The sequence below is a fragment of the Vulpes vulpes genome, chromosome 13, assembly GCF_048418805.1.
Source record: "Vulpes vulpes isolate BD-2025 chromosome 13, VulVul3, whole genome shotgun sequence".
Lineage (NCBI taxonomy): Eukaryota > Metazoa > Chordata > Mammalia > Carnivora > Canidae > Vulpes > Vulpes vulpes.
Genome location: NC_132792.1, coordinates 119,491,928 through 119,508,844, shown reverse-complemented (window position 1 = coordinate 119,508,844; position 16,917 = coordinate 119,491,928). Strand labels below are relative to the sequence as shown.

Below are 16,917 nucleotides of genomic sequence, written 5' to 3'. Positions count from 1 at the left end.
TGGCAGCAGGGCCTCAGGCCCACCAATCCTGTGACACTGTTCCTGCTTAGGTCACTCATAACCCTCTACCATTAGGCAACCCAGTGGTCACTGTCAGTGCTGATCTCACAGACCTTCTCGTGCTGGGTGACAGGGGACCATCGTCTCTTTCCTGAATACTCCTTGTCTGGTATAGATCTGTACTCCGTTGGGTCCTCAGCCCACCTCATGCAAACAATGCCGGTTGCGCTAGGTAAATCTGAGGGTGCTGGGGACACAGTGGTGACCGAGGACACAGTCAAGACCAGGTGCCTGCTCTCACAGAGGTCTAAGTGTGCTAAGGTCCCAATGTAGCAATGATCTTGGTCGTCATGGGTACAGATGAAGAACCGAGGTGAGATCAGAATGAGCCAAGGTGAGTTGTGAAGACAAGAGGATGGAGGCAAGAAGGCTCTACAGGTTGGGTAGGAAGCTGGGAGTAATCTACCCAAACAGGAACCACTGGGGGGTTTTCAGGACGGTGAGTTCATGTGATTCCCACTTTAATGATCACTTCAGGGCAGACACTGTATGGAGGATGAATTAGAGGACAGGAGAGGGACGAGGGAGCTCAGGGAGTAAGGCTTGGAACAGGTACAGTGCGAGAGGACTGGTGCCCGGACAGAAGGGTGGACAGGGGAACCAGGGCTTGCTGGAGGTTCAGACCCAGGATGGAGGAAAAGATGAATCCAGGGTGATGTCCAGGTGTTTTGCTGAGGCAGCTGGGAGGATGCTGTGAGTGGACTGAGCTGTAAATACAAGTAAAGCCTGGGAAGGAGCAGGTTGGGGTGAGGAGACAGAGAACAGGAACCCAGTGTTCTACGGGTGACTCTTGCTTTGAAGAGCAGTACATGAGGTGGAGGTATGTGGGGGTCACCTCAGGACTGGAGATGCGGCCCCAGCACAGCCAGGATCCCTAGAGCCCTGGGATTAACTCAGGTCACCCAGGAAGGGAGTGTGGGAAGGGGGGAACTGAGGACCTGGTGCTAACCAGCAGAGGATGGGGTCCAGGAAGGGACAGAGAGGGGGTGGCCAAGGGATCACTTGCTGAGTGCAGAGTCACAGAAGCCATGGGGAAAAATTCATACAATTAAAATTATAATAAAAAGTAAAGAGTAGGCTACACAAAGACATCAATCTCTAAAATAGTGCTCTCTTGTAATTCGTAGAAAGCTGTAGATATTTGCCTTCATGCACGATCACTGGCACTCAGCTCCTGTAATCTAGTAATTTCTATAGAAGAGCCCAAGGGAGGTCTCTTGTTGTATTTAGGATTGGTCCCAGTTCCCACAATCAGGCCAGAGCAGCGAGGGTGCAATGGGTGCTCTATGGTTCATGACAAGCCCTTCCGACCACACCTGAACATGTGTGACAGACTTTAGGGAACCTGCCAAGGACGGGGGTGGCTGCCAGGGGATCAACCGTGTTAGCAGGTGCGAACCCAGGGACCCACTCACTGACGACCTGGGAGGGAGGAGGCCTGGAGCGTGAGATCCCCCATCCCCAGTGGTCATGGGTTTATCAGGGTGTTCATGTAATGAGGACTCTAAAACCCCAGAAGGACAGGGTTAGGAGGTCTTCGGGTGGGAGCACCCACAGGCGCTGTAAGGGGCTCACCTAGAGGGATGGCAGCTCCACACCCCTCCCCACATGCCTTGTCCCCAGCTCCTCTGCCCCTGGCTGCTCGTGACTTATACCCTGTATAACCGACCCATAAGCTAGGAAGGACTTGGGGTCCCCATTGCCGGGTGAGCTGCCCCAGGAAATCAGCAGCCTGACAGGCCGCTCATAGGAACCCGCGGGGCACAGCCAGGTGCTCAGAGGCACAGACCAGAACTGCCTGGCATCCGAGTGGAGGCACAGGTGCGGTGGCCTGAACCCTCCCCCATAGGGTCTGACCTGAGCTGCAGGTAGACAGTGTCAGGACTGCCTCAGATCCAAGGACGCCCAGCTGGGGACCCGAAAATCACCAAGGGGCTCAGTGTGGGGGAAGAACTCCCTCCAGGGTCAGCCGAGGTGTGGTGGGGCGTCTGCGGGCCACGGGGAAACGCGGCAGAGCTTGTTCACCCAGCAGGCACCGTACCTGCCCTGAGGCTTTCTCCTTTCTCCTATCACTACATCATACTTTCTTAAAAATTAACCATTTCATCTACATTTTCAATGTATTTGTATAAAGTGAAGCAAAAATTTTTCTTTCACTTACTTTGAATTTGTGGTTATTTCCTGATTTTTCATATCATCTTTTGGGCACTTAGGATTTCGGGGCAGAGGGATGAAAGATTGCAGAGACCAGAACCTGTGTGAGCCCAGGTGCCACCAAGGCAGACAAAACCCCCTGATGCAGGAGACAGTAGGGTCCCCACAGCGATGTTGGGTGCTGAGCAGGGAACTGCATGATCAAAGAAGAGGCAGGTGGCCGGGGGACAAGATGGGACTGAGGGAATTTCCAGAGACCAACAAGGTAGTGAAGGCACAGGCAGGAGCTCCCCCAGCAGGCAGGTGACAGGTGCACCTGTGGGTCTGTCTGTCTGTCTCATATAAAGTAATTTAAGAAGCAAGGACACACAGACTACAGAAGAGACTCTTCCCTCTGAACAGGGATGAGTTCCAGCTCTCAGGAAAACTGAGAACAGCCACTAGAGGGAAGGTGGGGCCACAATCCTTGTAGGATCAGGCTCCTGGTATTCATGTTCCACGTGCACTTCTGGGCTTCTGTATTTCTGTCCTCACTCTGAGGATCGTGACAATAGAATAAAGTCCTTGCACACAAGGTGCTCGGCACAGGGAGCGCTGGATCACTGGTCCTGAGCTGGAGGAAGACACCATGCGGGGGAGGGGACGGGGGCATTTCTCGACAGGGGGAAGCCCCACAGGGCAGAGGGAGTAGGTGCAAAGTGCAGGTCGGGGGCTGGGCAGGACCCCCTTGTTGGGGGGGTGGGGACGGGGGCGTGGGCTGAGCAAAGGGCATGGGGCAGAGGGACGGAGATCCGGGCATCACCGCTGGAACAGGTCAGTGAGCCCCGGGACAGGGGCACCAGAGAGAGAGAAGGGCACTGGAGATAGGAATAGGCCCTGCCCAAACCCTCAGGAGCATAGCAGGTGAGGGAGGAGGGGTGCTAGAGGGGCCCCAGAGAAGTCTGGGAAGTCGGCAGGGGGTGAGGGGTCCAGGGAGTGGCCAGTAGGGTCCAGTAGGAGTGGGAGCAGGAAACATTGTCACCAGGGTCACATTCGGGTCACCTGCTGGTGCTCTAGGGGTCCCTGTGAGGTGAGGCCCACGGTGGGCTCAAGTGTTGGGCAGGGGGCAGAGAGACGGGGTGAGGGCTGCAGGGAAGGGGCAACAGGTCAGGGGGACGAACCACGGAGAGGCATGCGCAGACGGCACGTCCCCAGGGAAGGGCTGACCATGACGGATTCATGGCGCCCCCGAATAGCTCTCGGCACATAACTGAGTGCGGACTGAGTTCAAGACTCGGCTGGAGGTGGGATGTTGTGAGTCACAAAGGTTGTCCCAGGGGTGAGGGTCTGAAAGGCAGTTTGATGTATAAAGGGTGAGGAGGAGGGTTCTCTCAAGGGGTGCCAGGTGGCTGGGCCTGAGAAATCATGACATATGTTTCTGTCAATTTATTTACTCAGTTTCCCCTCTTGAAAGACCTACAGATGTCTCATCGCAAACGTGTGCAGAACCATTTAGCATAGACGCTAACTGATGCTTGGACCAGCCAGTCCCTCACCAGAGGAGTCAGAGGAGGAAGAGGTGGGACCAGAGCTGCAGGCATCATGCTCCCAAGACAGCTGTCCCCGGAGGGCGGGATTCTCTGGCTTCTTCCAATTAAATCCTCATCAGGGCCACGCCTGCCCTGCGGACCTCACTGTAGACAGTAGTGAGAGGCTTGTCCCCTTCCAGACGTGCTGCACCTCTACCCTGGAATGCAGACAGAGGGTCCTGCAACAGCAGACAGACAGAAAGCCCCAACAGGACCCCCACAGACCCACTGCTGCTGACATGTCCTCCCCTAGTCACTCAGCACTGCATGGGCCCTGAGGTGAATTTCGTAGCTAATACTGTGTTGTCCTGAAAGGATTCCAGGGGTACAGTGGTCAGACCCTGTGGATGACGGGGATTGACAAGCACATACCCAGGCACAGAGGGATGTGGGAGGACCCAGGCTGCCCCCTCATCCAGCCTCACCTGGTCCCTGCTGTCTCCAGTCCCCTGCTGGCTCAGCTCTGCATAGTGGATGCCACCATCGGGGTCCCTGTGCTCCTCCTGCGACCCTGCACCTGGGTCATACACAGAGGGAGCTGAAGTCTGAGCCCTGGAAACCTGTACCCTCCCCTCCATGACCCCAAGGCCATGGCCGCCCCCACGTGCCTCCTGCACGGACATCCCCCGAGCAGTCAATGCAGGAGGAAGGGAGCCCAGGGTCCAGGGGAGGGAGGTGTGTGGGCCCGGGGAGGAGAAGTGCAACCTGCCTCTCCCAGGCTCCAGGCTCTTCTTCACTCGTGTCCTCCAGAGGAACAGTCCAGCTCCCAGGATCAGCAGCAGGACCACAACAGTCCCCAGGATGCTGGGTAGTTGGGAGGCATCAGCCTGTCCCTGTGGATCTGCTTCCCTCCACAGAGAGATGGAGAAGGTTAAGGACAGAGAGAAGGACAGACGCCCATTGCCCAGCACGTACGTGGACACGTCTGAAGGCACCTGCTCAGAAGCTGAGGAGGGAGCAGCATGGCAGGTGCTTTCACTCAACACTTCCGGAGCTCCTGCTTGAGGCCCGGGTGCTGAGAGGAACAGGACATGGTGCCCATCCCTAAGGACACCTCTGTGGGAGGAGGGTGAGAAGGTGCCACAGGGAGCCACCCAGAGCCATCCCAGGGCACAGGAGCTCCCAGCCTGTACACACGTGGTCAGGGAGGCCCTCCTGGAGGAGGTGATGGGAAACCTCGTCCTGAGGGAGGAGTGCAGGGAGCAGACAGGCAGGGTGGGTGCCACCTTCCAGGAAGGAGGGCCATGAACAGGGAGGGGGGCACCTCGCCAGCCCTGGAACTCCAGCACCCACTGGGGCAGGTGGGGCGGGACCAAGAGGGAGGAGCCAGGTAGGAGGGTGAGAGGGAGGTAGGAGCCTCTTTCCAGAGGGCACAGTGAGTGTCTGAGTGATAAGCTCCTCTGGAATCGGGGATACTGAGGCAGCAGGGCCCCAGCAGCTGGTAGAGGAAGGGGGAGGGCCGCGGGGGCACACGGGGCACCGGGTCACTCATTCACTCAGGGAAACACGGACTGTGAGCAAACAGCCCGGGGCCGAGCACGGACAGGAATTCACAGGAGCAGCAGCCGTGGCCGCTGCCATCCAGGGCTTGGGGCTGCAGAGGAGGCTCATCCTGGCCCAGAGCCTCACTCTCAGTGTGGGGGCCCCTGGGGGCTCCTGAGAGGAGGCAGGTATGAGGGTAGGACGGCAGCAGCTCCTGCGGGGCCTCAGCCCCTGAGGCCCAGACCCCGGGTCAAACTCTCTTCATGCTGGACCTGCCCCCAGTGGCGGCCCCAGGGACTGCTCGGGTGTCAGGGCCCAGAGCCAGCGGGAGCCAAGGGGTCCCTGGATGGGAGTAGGGGGAGTGAGGATCCTGACCTGGAAGGGCTGAGGGTAGAGGGAGGAGCCTGACCAGAGACTGGAGGCTGAGGACAGCAGGGCACATCCAGGACCCAGGCCAACAGGTGGGGTGACCTGTATCCGCGAGCCCACAATTGGGCAGAGGAGTCCCCGGCCCTCAATCCTGAAGAAGTCGGTGGCTCACACTCCCTCTGATGGCACAGACCCCTGACATCCCCCAACTCCCCTCCTGAAAACCACCCTGGACACAGGGAATGATGGGTGAGGGTGGGCAGAGGTCCCTGCTGGGTGCTACCTGGACCAGCAGGGGTGAGGGTAGAGGAGCCCGGGAGCAACACCCAAACGCAAAAGCAGGTGGATGTGCCTGCCAGACTCTGGATGGGGTGGCCAGGTGAAGGGTGGTGCCATAAACAAAGGGACAGACCCGAAAACCCTCACCCAGGGCTGCCTGAGCATCAGGAGCCCCTCCCCTCTGCAGGATGCACTTAACTGTGGCAACATATGCTCCCAAGATTCAAGGTGGCAGTTTTATGTTCCACCTGGTTCCTGAGCACACAGGTGAGGCTGGCGTTGGTCTGGCTCAGGGGCAGGCTCAGAGCCAGGGTCCAGGGGCTGTGGGCTGGTCCTGCGGCCTCTCGTTGTTCCAGCTCCCTGGGGAGTCCCCTGCTCTCCCAGGACATGGTCAGGTCCTCCCTGGTTCCCGGGGTGTCACACTGCACAGTGACGTTGCACCAGCCTGGGGTGATGGACAGATTCGTGGTCCTGATCTGGGGAAGGGGCAGGGGCTCTGCGGCAGGAAGGACAAGAGGACAGAGGGTCATGTGAGTGGAAAATATCACACCTCAGGCTTTGTCCTGTGGAATCTCCCTGAAGCTCTGGCCTCCTCCCCCTCAGCATGGTGAAAGCATTTTATAGATGACACAGAAGTGACCAATTATACAGCAGGTGCATAGGATGGAGCCAGTGAGTTCAGCTCTATGTGACTTCTGTAGATTGAGAAAGACTAAAACTATCACGTGAAGAAATAAATGCTGGAGCCCACTGACCCACAACTAAGTAGTTAAAGAAAGTGAGGTATCCCCTAGAAGAAAGAGAAGTCTAGGGCCTGATTTATCAGATCTAGAGCCTGCCTGTGCTTGTGCTCAGATGATGCCCAAGCCCTGAAATTGGCCCCATGTTCCCACCAGGAAAGACTGGACCACCAGGGTAGGAAAGACCACCCTCTGTGTGGTTGGAATATGCACTGAACTTTGGTTCCACCCATGAAGACAAGGGACAGGCTAACAGGCTAACACAGATGCTTAGAATCTGTCGGACCTGAGGCTGCCAAGGCCACTCTCTCTGGAGCAGACAGCTCCCTGGGCAGAGGGGGGTGCAGGGAGAGAGCAGGATGCTCCCTGAGATCCTGAGCAAGGACTGCCATGTGAACTCCTATATCTGTGGAGGGTTAGAGCTGGACCAGTGGAGTCTGTGAGTGAGCTGCTCGGGCTGAGGCTGAAAGGGGATCGGGGGAAAGGGTAGAGAACCACACGTGGGAGTCTGGATCCGACTTTGCAATGAGTGACCCCAGCTATGCTGAAGTGCTGACCCTCAGAACCTGAAGGTGTCTGAGATTCCAAGTCAATGGTGGGCTGAGGCTGCTAACCAGCTGAGCCTAAACCAGAGATGGTCTGGATGTCTTGATGGGCCCCATGTGATCACAGGGTCCTCCCAAGTAGGAGGCAGGAGAGGAGGTCCGAGGGACCCAGTGCCAGAGGCACTCATCCCAGCAGTGCTGGCTGTGAAGGTGGAGGAAAGGGCCTCGACCCAGGGAATGCAGGTGCCACCAGGATGGGGGACAGGAAAAGAAATGGATTCTCCCTGGAGCCTCCAGAGACCAGCACAGCCCTGCCCACACCCGGACCTCAGGGCACAGGCTCTGGGGTCTGACGCGTGCCCAACAGCACAGTAGGACCCTCAGGTGGGGTGTGGTGAGCCCCTGAGGTGTCCTTGCCTGTCCCAGCAGCACAGACAGCTAAGGGACAGCCTGAGAACCCTGAGTCCTATGGGGACAGTAGTGTTAAGGCAAAATCCCCACTTCCCCCCACAGGGGCTCCCCTCCCGAAGCACCAAAGAGATTCCATCCCTGGGGTGACTCTCAGCTCTGCCTGCATTTGTGGTGAACACCCTGCATCTGATTCCAGGGGAGAAGAGAGAGTCTGAAGGCTGGGGTCTGGGGGGAGCCCTGTGAGCGGGCCGCGGGGACCCTCCAGGGACAGAGGAAGGAGGTGAGCTCTGGGGCTGGGGGAGGGGCCTACACACCATACACAGTCAGGTGGAAATCCTGGTCGTATTGTCTTCCTCTCCTGTAGGAGTCTCGAGCCCGGTACAGCCCAGTGTCCTCCAAGGTCAGGTTGTCAATCCTCAGGGTGGTTATGTTGAACACATGGACCCTCTTCTGGAACTTGTCCTGCCAGTTGATCCATTCTGGAACTTCTGCCCCAGGAAAGACCTGCAGCATGACTATGTAGTTCGATCTGAATACAATGCCCCATGATATCTTCTCCAGCTCATCTACCGGAGGCAAGTCTGGATTTCTGATCACATGAAACGACACAGAAGCTCCTTGCATCCCCTTCAGGGAAACAGCGTTTCCAGAACTTTGGGTCCCAGTGCTGCCGACACCTAGGGCATAGGACACAAAAAATGTGAATGGTTTTCCAGTAGGAATAAAGGAGAAAACCATAGAATACATCTTTAAAAAAATAAAAACATTTTATTTATTTATTCATGAGAGACACAAGGAAGGAGGCAGATACATAGGCAGAGGGAGAAACAGGATCCCCGCAAGGAGACTGATGTGGGACCCAATTCTAACCCCCGGGATCATAACCTAAGCCAAAGGCAGATGCGCAACTGCTGAGCTACCCAGGTGTCCCCCCTAGAACCCATCTTGTCATGAAATCCCTCCCGTGTGCTCCCTGACTCCTGGAAGGCAGGGATGCATGAATGTGAAGTGATGCTGGAATCACTCCTGTCCCAGGGGAGTGTCCCCTTGACCAGGTCACACGAACTCGCTCACCTGCAGGGTCTTGACCCCTAAAAGCGAGAGGATGAAGTGCATGGGACTTGGACCAACAACAGCTCTAGCACATTTTTGGTCCCTACCAAGAGCATTTCTGCTGGAGGCAGCTGCTCACTGGGCTGCAGAGACCCCTCCTGCTCACAGGCCCTGGCGCCCTCCCCTGGGGTGGAGGCTGCAGCCAGGGAGTCCCCTCTGGGGAGCAGGGAGCAGCTAAGGTGGTAGACGGCCCTCAGGGACAGCGGGTCACACAGAGGGGGACTCCGTCTTGCAGTCACCCTGTGTCCTGCTCTCTGGGATAAAGCCCGCTGCCATGTTGGGGGCTGACCCGGGGAGAGGCCTACATGGGGAGGGGTGAGGGCCACCTCTGTCCAACAGTCTGTGTGCTCAGCACATGTGGAAGTCTCTTACTTAACACATGTACATGGCCCCTTTTGCAGGTCTGCTTCCCTCTCATGTCCCTGAAGTTTCTCCCCGCCCCCCCCCCACCCTGCAAACACTGTCACACTGAGCTGCTTTGGATGGACTCTCTGCTCAGGGACATAGATCATCCAATGGGGGAGCATCTGACCCCCATGGGTGCATATAAAGCACATGGGGCACACATGTCACATATGAGTGCATGTTTGCTAGACGTGTGGGTTAATACGTCACACACGGTTGTGTACATGTCACACATAGGTGTGGAGGTGCAGGGATAACTGACTGGGGAGTCTAATCGATCAAAGCAGGTCATGTCCCCTCCTGCCGGCCTCCGCTCATTGCCCTCCTGAGAGACCCCAGCGAACTCTTCTTGATAAATCTTAGGTTTGCCATCAACACACAGTGACCACATCTCTTCTTAAAGATTTATTGATATTAGAGAAAGAGCGTCAGAGAGCAAGTGGTGGAGAGGCAGGGGAGAGAGACTCAAGCATACGTCCTGCTGACCACGGAGCCTGACCCGGGGCACAATTAACAATCCTGAGATCCTGAACCGAGGCCAAATCAAGAGTCCGCCGCTTACCCCCTGGCCACTCGGGCCCTCCAATACCATATTAATTTTAATGAGAATTTCTCCTGTAAATGAACCTGGTGGCTCCCCCATGAATTCACTGACAGAACAGTGTCCTGTAGACCTGCGTCCCCACCCCAGTCAGCTCCCGGGCCTCATTTAATGGTGAAATGTGCACAATGTGGCACACACAGGACACTAAGCATAAATCAGAAACACAGCCCTTGTTCCCCAAGGGGGACCGTGTCCTTGGGGGTCCCCAAGGGGCAGCAGGTCAGTCTCCGGGACGGCACCTGCCCCAGGGCGGCTCCCCAAGTCTCCTGAGCACACAGCGTCCCTCTCTGAGCCCCAGCCGGAGGGGTCAGCCCAGGGGGGCAGGGAGAAAGAAGCTGGGGTACTCTGGCCAGGCTTTTAATTGGGAGCTTCTCATCGGCTCCCCTGCAGTTCCTGTCCTGAGGGTGCCCTGCACCTCCGTGTCCCCACACCAGGGAGCAGCTGGGCTCCTTCAGACAGTACTGGCACCCCCTGCTCAGGAGCAGAGGCAGGGAGGGCAGAGGGCCAGGGGATCGCCAGGGGGCCTGGAGAGAGGACCCCTCCCTTCTTGGAAGGATGAGGACATGAGACAAAAAGCCTGGCTCCTGGCTCTGAAGGTCCCCAAACAGGCTCCCTGGCTATCGGCACTTGTCAGGATCAGGACTAGGACAGGACAGGAGGTTCCACATAGAGCAGAGGCTCGGAGAAGCCCCAGGAGAGTCCAGACCAGGGGGACACACCCTGTCCCAGGATGTCACAGCTGGGGGGACTTCCAGGGGACCTTTCCCAGAGGAGGGGCTCCATCGGGTGAACCTGTGCAGGTCACACAGGGCAGAGCAGACCTGGAGCTGGATTCCCTGTCCCCAGTCCCTTGCTTCCCCCACAGGGAATCCTAAACTCTCCCTCTGGCCCCTCCCCTCCCTGCCCTGCACCCCCCTCCCCTGCTCTGTCCAGGGGCTCCTCCCTCCCAGCACTGCTGTCTGGTCAGCAGGGTCTGAGGTGTTCTGTGGTTCTTTCTTTCTTTCTTTCTTTCTTTCTTTCTTTCTTTCTTTCTTTCTTTCTTTCTTTCTTCTTTCTCTTCCTACCCAGAGCTTATGGAGGAAATTATAATTTACTCTATGTGTCAGATTAAAATAATTGAAAAGTGAAAGTCCACATATTGTTGACATGTAGTTACTCCTTAAAAGGGTCTCAATGTTCTGCAAAGCTCAGTTCTTAATGTGTAAACACCCTTTTTACTAAAGCCCAGTAAGCCAGAAATTTCGTAGAATGGGAGTTGCCCTCAGAGAGTATGCTCAAATCAAACACCACAGACAATAAAAAGCTATCGCAAGTTCTTATTTACTTGTTACACAAAAGCAGATGGTCTGATGAGGTAAGACACAGAAAATAGCGCTGTTAGCACAGACCTTCTTTCAGTTCCCTTTCCGGGAACCCCTCTGCTTCCCTCCTGACCCCCCAGGGCACCCCCACCCGGAGCAGTCCTCAGTCTCCTGTTCCAGGCACAGTCTCACATGCAGCACGGGGCGCAGACCCCTTGAATTCTGGAGGCCGCCTTTCCTTCCTTTGCCAACAGAATGTCACCATAGTCAGGCGTCATGTCGCCCCAGGAGCCAGAGGACACCTGCTTTCTTCTCCAGCTCAGCCCTGGGCTCTGGGTCGGCCCCGCCGGGCACAGCAGCTGCAGGGGCTGCCCAGTCCCCTGAGCATCGCAGGCCAGGGGGTGCCCGTCCCCACCCTGGGTCGCAGCAGCCCCTGCTTGGTCTCCTCCATCCCTCTCCCCAGGGGGCTGCGGGCTCCCCTGGCCTCACCCCTGCTGGGGGTTCCATCCCACAACCAGGCAGCCAGGGTCAGGGCTCCCAGCCTGGCCTCCGCCAGAAGCTCCTGTGTTCATTCCGCTCCCCCCACCCGGGGCTGGAAACCAGACGCACCGCGTGTGCTCCATATCTCAGGGCTGCTTCCTCTGCTCCTCCCCAGAGACACCAGACAGCCCCGCAGCTCCTGCCTCCCTGCCCGCCCGGTGGTCCTCCCTCCCCAGGAGCCCGGGCCACTCACTGAGGAGGAGGCTGGTGAGTCCCAGGAGCCAGGAGGCCCCGCCCAGGTGGGGGTCCTCTGAGCATGGGCCCATGGCAGGCTGCCTCCCTGCTGGATCCATCTGGGCCTACAGTGAGGCAGGGGAAGCATCTAGAACATAGAGGAAGAGAGGATGAAAGTCGTCACTCAGACCTTGGGCTCTTCCGCACCCCAAGGGCAGGGACAACTGTTAGCCCTGGGACCTCACTGCCCAGTCGAGATTAGCCCATTCAGGTCTCTCCTGTTGTCTCCGCACCTGCAGTGGGATCAGGAGATCATTGCAGAGCAAATGTAGGAACAGCCCCTCTAGGAGCCCCGGTGCAGGGGAGGCCCCAACCCTGAGCTCACAAGCAGCCTGACGGTCTCACCTCCCCAGTCTGTACCCCTAGGGCCCCTGACCTGTGTCCCTGGGTTTCCCCTCAGCCTCGGGCTCTGCTCTCCCTCCTGCTGGCGCCCCAGGGCTCTGTCTGCACCCTAGGGCCCGCCCTGCCCCCACACACAGGGCACAGCCCCCCAGGAGCAGCACCCCAACCAGCACTTCCCTGCGCGGCTCTGCCGGCCATGGGCCTGCACTCCGACACAGGCAGGGGTGCAGAAGGATGGGCTCCTCCTGCCACAGGCTCTGCAGCCTGTCCTGTCCCAGGCTGCAGGGGACATGTGTCCTCCTGCAAGTCCCCACATCCAGTCTGGGTTCCCCCGACCCGCTCTGCACCTTCAGACCAGAGAGCCCTCAGCCCTGTCCCGCTCCCACCCACTGTTGGGAGATCCTTCCCAGGGCGTCCCTGAGCCTTGTGGGTACAAACCCCTGGGATGGAGTCCAGACCTAGGCAGTTCAGTCCCTGGTCACTTCAAGGGGAGGGGCAGCCAGTGGCTCTGCCCCCATCCCCATCCCCGTCCCAGTCCCCATGCCCGTCCCCATGCCCGTCCCCACAGCCCTGGCCAAGCCCTCCTGGGTGAGGACTGTTTGCTTGTGGAAACCACAGCTTGGGGTGGGGTTGTGGGCCCTGAGGGGGCCCCGAGGACCTGCTGAGCAAGGACCCTGAAGGTCAGCCAGCACACCCTCCATGCTGGCCCAGCACCAGGGACTTTTTACAGCTCTAGGCCACTGGTCTTTCCTGACCCAAGTCCCTGGCAGACCTTGAGGTGCCACACTGAGGGGGAGGGAGGCCAGGCCTGACCCAGGGCAGCCTCTCTCATTCTCATTCTCACACCCGCAAGTAGAGGATACAAGCCTGTGGTTGCAATCTCGAAGCTTCTGACGTCCAGCCCTTTGCAGATCACAGCTACCCGCCACACTGGCTGAATCACCCACAGCCCAATGTCTTCAGCCCCAGGCAGGCAGGGCTTGCTTGTCTCATTCTTGAACAATCTGAATACTTCCTAACCCACCCGGAAACAGCTCCCTGGTAGGCAGAGAGCTCAGGACCCTGAGCCCGAGGACAAAGGCAGGGCAGCATGACTTCTGTGCTGACAGTGGCTTCAGACTAGAAACCCTCCTGGAGGAGCAGGTGCCACAGTCCGCCCCCAGGGGAGACCGGGCTCTAGGACCAGACACAGTGAGGCTGCGTCTCACCCTCCCACCCCTTCCCTGCGTGTCCCCTGGACACATGGCTGCACGGCCCTTAGCCCCCGAGCTCCCCACACAGTGGGGACGTGGAGCTGCTTCAGGACTCGCTGGGGGAGTCACGGGGCCTGTGCGGGGCCAGCGCATCCCAGGGCCCAGGAGACTCCTATTTGACCCACAGTGCCCTTGGAGGAGAGCCCTCCCACCTCAGGAACCTGCCGGCTTCGCTACTAGACCAGGTTCCCAGGAGCCCCCTCCTGCCTCTCCATTTCCTACTGTCCCCTCAGAGAAACAGGCCTGACCTGGGGACAGGCAGCCCCGAGGGTAGAAACTCCCTCCCTCAGCCAGCTCCCCTCTGCCTTTCCCCACAGGAGCCTGAAGCCCTCGTCCAGGGAGGAGACGTCAGGGTGAATCAGAACATCCTCCCCCACAGGGGCCCTAGGTCTTCACCCACCAGAGAGAAAGGACATGAAACCCTGGAGTGAATGATCCCTGTGAGGCCATCAGATGGGTGGGGGTGGGAGAGAAATCAGAATGCACCTGCTTCCTGCAAGCACTAGAACAAATATGGGGCAACGGAGTGACCCGTGCTCCAAGGGTCAGCTGCTGGGGTGGGGTCTCAGCACCCACAGACCCCCCATTATTTTTGCTTGGACACAGTGAGCCAACTCAAACCCTACCAGGACTGAGGTGTCCTACATGGGATTTGTTTGGTAGCAGAGCCTTTGGCACCATCACCATTCAGGACACCAGCTCTGTCCTGCCCGGGGGCCTCCACCCATGACCCTCAGAGCCTCGGGACCCCACGTGGGATGCTTCCTTCTGTTGCCAAGCCCACAAGACTTTCCTACACGGGGGTGAAAGGACCCCTCCCTCCCTGGAAGCCTGCCCCTTACAGGTTTCATGATTTTGTAAATCTCAGAACAGTGTCAAGCCTCTAATAAATGTTATATAGTTTAGCTCTTTATAAAATTATAGATTTTAGGGATGCCTGAGCAGCTCAGTAGTTGAGCATCTGCCTTCGCCTCAGGTCAGGATCCCAGGTCCTGGGATCAAGTCCTACATCAGCCTCCCCGTAAGGAGCCTGCATCTACCTCTGCCTATGCCTCAGCCTCCCTCTGTGTGTCTCTCACGAATGAATATAATCTTAAAAAATGAATTAAAAAAATAAAACTATAGAACATAAATGCTAACACTTTAATCAAAAAGAAAATGCCAAGTCAATCGGAAAAGGACAAACAGTGTATGTTCTCATTCATTTGGGGAATATAAATAATAGTGAAAGGGAATATAAGGGAAGGGAGAAGAAATGTGTGGGAAATATCAGGAAGGGAGACAGAACATAAAGACTCCTAACTCGGGGAAACGAACTAGGGGTGGTGGAAGGGGAGGAGGGCGGGGGGTGAGGGGGAATGGGTGATGGGCACTGAGGGGGACACTTGACGGGATGAGCACTGGGTGTTTTTCTGTATGTTGGTAAATTGAACACCAATAAAAATTAATTTATTAAAAAAAAAAAAGAAAATGCCATATATCTGTTGGAGGGAGGAGGGTGAGAGTCATGAAAGGAAAATCGTCATCTCTATGATGGAAATACATGCATGGTATCTGCAACTGATCTGAAAATACTAATAGAACATCATTATTTATTAAAAAGAAATTTATTTACAAATATGGAGTTAAATGCCAAAAAGTTGAGAACTACAAGTGATTGCCCTCGGGGAGGCATGCAGGCTCCTGCTCCACGGGAACCCTCGGGCACAGGTCCCCCTCCCCCCCATCTCTGAGATCAGGACCCTCGTTTGCATTGATGTTACCTAGTGGTACAGACAGTCCTGAGGCAGCAGGTCATCCACGCGGTGTAGCTGTGATAAAACACAGCGGCCCCTGGGAACTGGGAGCACATAGGACGGGCTCCCCTGGAGCAGGGGGCTGCGGACACAGGGGGATGGAGGCTCCGTGCTGGAAACACTTGCCCCCACTTTCAATCATGTAACATGAGCTTCATCGTCAGGACCTCCTGCCAGAGGGAACACAGGACACGTTATTTTCTCAGTGGCAATGATTTTTTAAAATTTAAGTTTGCCAGCTTCAGACTCCTTTTTTTTAAGGAAGCCCTACATCCAGTGTGGGCTCGAACCCACCACCCAGATCTAGAATCACCCCCTCTCCTGACGGAGCCACCCAGGCCCCTGGACCCCCTCAATAAATTAGGTATGACTTGTGAGGACATAAAGCAGGCACCGATTCCTGTGGATTTGCATTTAACTCTGTGAGCAGCTTGATGAGGTCAGTCCCGTCAGCGACCACACTGGACTCAGCAGGAGGCACAGAGAGGCTGGGTGACTTGCCCAGGGTCACAGAGCCCTCAGGGGAGGTCAGGAGGGGTCACAGCTCTGAGTGCTCAGGTGGGGACCAGGCGGGAGGTGCCCTCAGGGTCCCCAGATCTTGGTCCCTCCTCTAAGAGTGTCTCTATCTGGTTGTCTCCTTCCAGTCCAGAGTGTCCCCTTCCAAGACGGCTCCTCATCCCGGGCTCCTGGCTGCACCTTTATGTCTGTACTGCCGCCCCCTGTCCACCTGCGACTCCCCCCCCCCCCCCCAGTTACCCTGGCGCTCCCCACCCGATCGGCCCCCCTGGTGGTGTGGGAGGAAAGGGAGAGTCTCCGTGGCCCCGCTCCCCCAGCAGCACCTGCACCCCCAGGCCTCCCTGCGCACCTCCCTGCGCACCTCCCTGCGCACCTCCCTGCGCACCTCCCTGCGCACCTCCCTGCGCACCTCCCTGCCACCCCACCCCACTCCCGCCCTGAGCACCGGGCACCAGCGCCACCTGGCGGCCACCAACCCAATTCCTGAGGAGACGTCCTGCCAAGTAGTCCTATGGCCCTGTCTCTGCTCCTGACTGAGGCCCAGGCAGCTGTGACCAGAGGAGGCTGCTCCAGGGGCGGGGGGATTCCTCCTCCAGAGTCTGCATGAGCACCTCCAGGGGTGTCAGCAGCTGCCCTGCAAGGGCCCTGAGTTCACTGCAAATGAGAAAACAGGCTCCTTATGCATGAATGTTCCCCAGGAGTGACAGCCTGGTAGGAGGCATGGCAGAGGGAGGGAGCCCCAGGACTCCTTGCTGGGTCCAGGCCTCTCCTCACAGGCCTCCAGGGGGTCAGGGAGGTGGAACCCTCACATGGGGGAGGGGAGCCAGCAGGACAGAGGGGAGACAGCCCACTCCCTCGAGGTCCCCATCCAGCTCCCTGATCCAGAGCCAGAGCGTGGCCCCCCTGAGCATGGGGATGGCGGGTCACAGGGCCCAGGCCCAAGAGGATGGACTCTGAGGACAGGTGTCTGAACACCCGGGTCACAGCAGCTGCCAGGTCCTGGTCTGTCATCCTGAGAACAAGTCCAGAGGGTAGAGGGGAGCTCCAGGAAAGCCCACAGGAGGGAGGCAGAGCCAGGCCATGCTGACCCAGGTTCAGGCCAGGAGAACACGGCCCCTGGGAATCAAGAATTTGGGCAGATCCGGGTCAGAGGCCCCATGAGCATCATGGACACGCACACCAGCAGCAGGACCACGACCTCCCTC

The 16,917-nt window shown here is 57.6% G+C and overlaps 1 protein-coding gene across 4 annotated transcripts; it reads right to left on the bottom strand.

Annotated features, from left to right (window-relative positions):
• Positions 1 to 3,624: 3,624 nt before the first annotated feature.
• LOC140594970 (SLAM family member 9-like) lies at positions 3,625 to 13,108 on the bottom strand. Of its 4 annotated transcripts, XM_072732581.1 has the most exons (7): positions 13,015 to 13,108; positions 11,765 to 11,893; positions 7,923 to 8,285; positions 6,112 to 6,408; positions 4,492 to 4,626; positions 4,208 to 4,299; positions 3,625 to 3,940 (listed from the first exon to the last, which is right to left on the bottom strand). In XM_072732581.1, the coding sequence occupies exons 2-7, from the start codon at positions 11,862 to 11,864 to the stop codon at positions 3,848 to 3,850; spliced, it is 1,080 nt and encodes a 359-aa protein (XP_072588682.1). In that variant the 5' UTR covers positions 11,865 to 11,893; positions 13,015 to 13,108; the 3' UTR covers positions 3,625 to 3,847. The 4 variants fall into 4 exon arrangements, 3 of the variants coding, with proteins under 3 accessions (XP_072588682.1, XP_072588681.1, XP_072588683.1); XR_011996287.1 differs by lacking the exon at positions 13,015 to 13,108 and having other exon boundaries at positions 4,492 to 4,631; XM_072732580.1 differs by lacking the exon at positions 13,015 to 13,108 and having other exon boundaries at positions 4,492 to 4,623.
• Positions 13,109 to 16,917: the final 3,809 nt, after the last annotated feature.

What these genes read in the sequence shown, in the direction of transcription:
- LOC140594970 (XM_072732581.1), bottom strand. Translation starts at nt 11,864, where the DNA reads ATGGATCCAGCAGGGAGGCAGCCTGCCATGGGCCCATGCTCAGAGGAC. An exon ending in ACTCACCAGCCTCCTCCTCA is followed by an intron (nt 8,286 to 11,764) that starts GTGAGTGGCCCG and finishes CCTATGCCCTAG; the next exon opens with GTGTCGGCAGCACTGGGACC. An exon ending in GAGCCTGGAGCCTGGGAGAG is followed by an intron (nt 4,300 to 4,491) that starts GCAGGTTGCACT and finishes TGTATGACCCAG; the next exon opens with GTGCAGGGTCGCAGGAGGAG.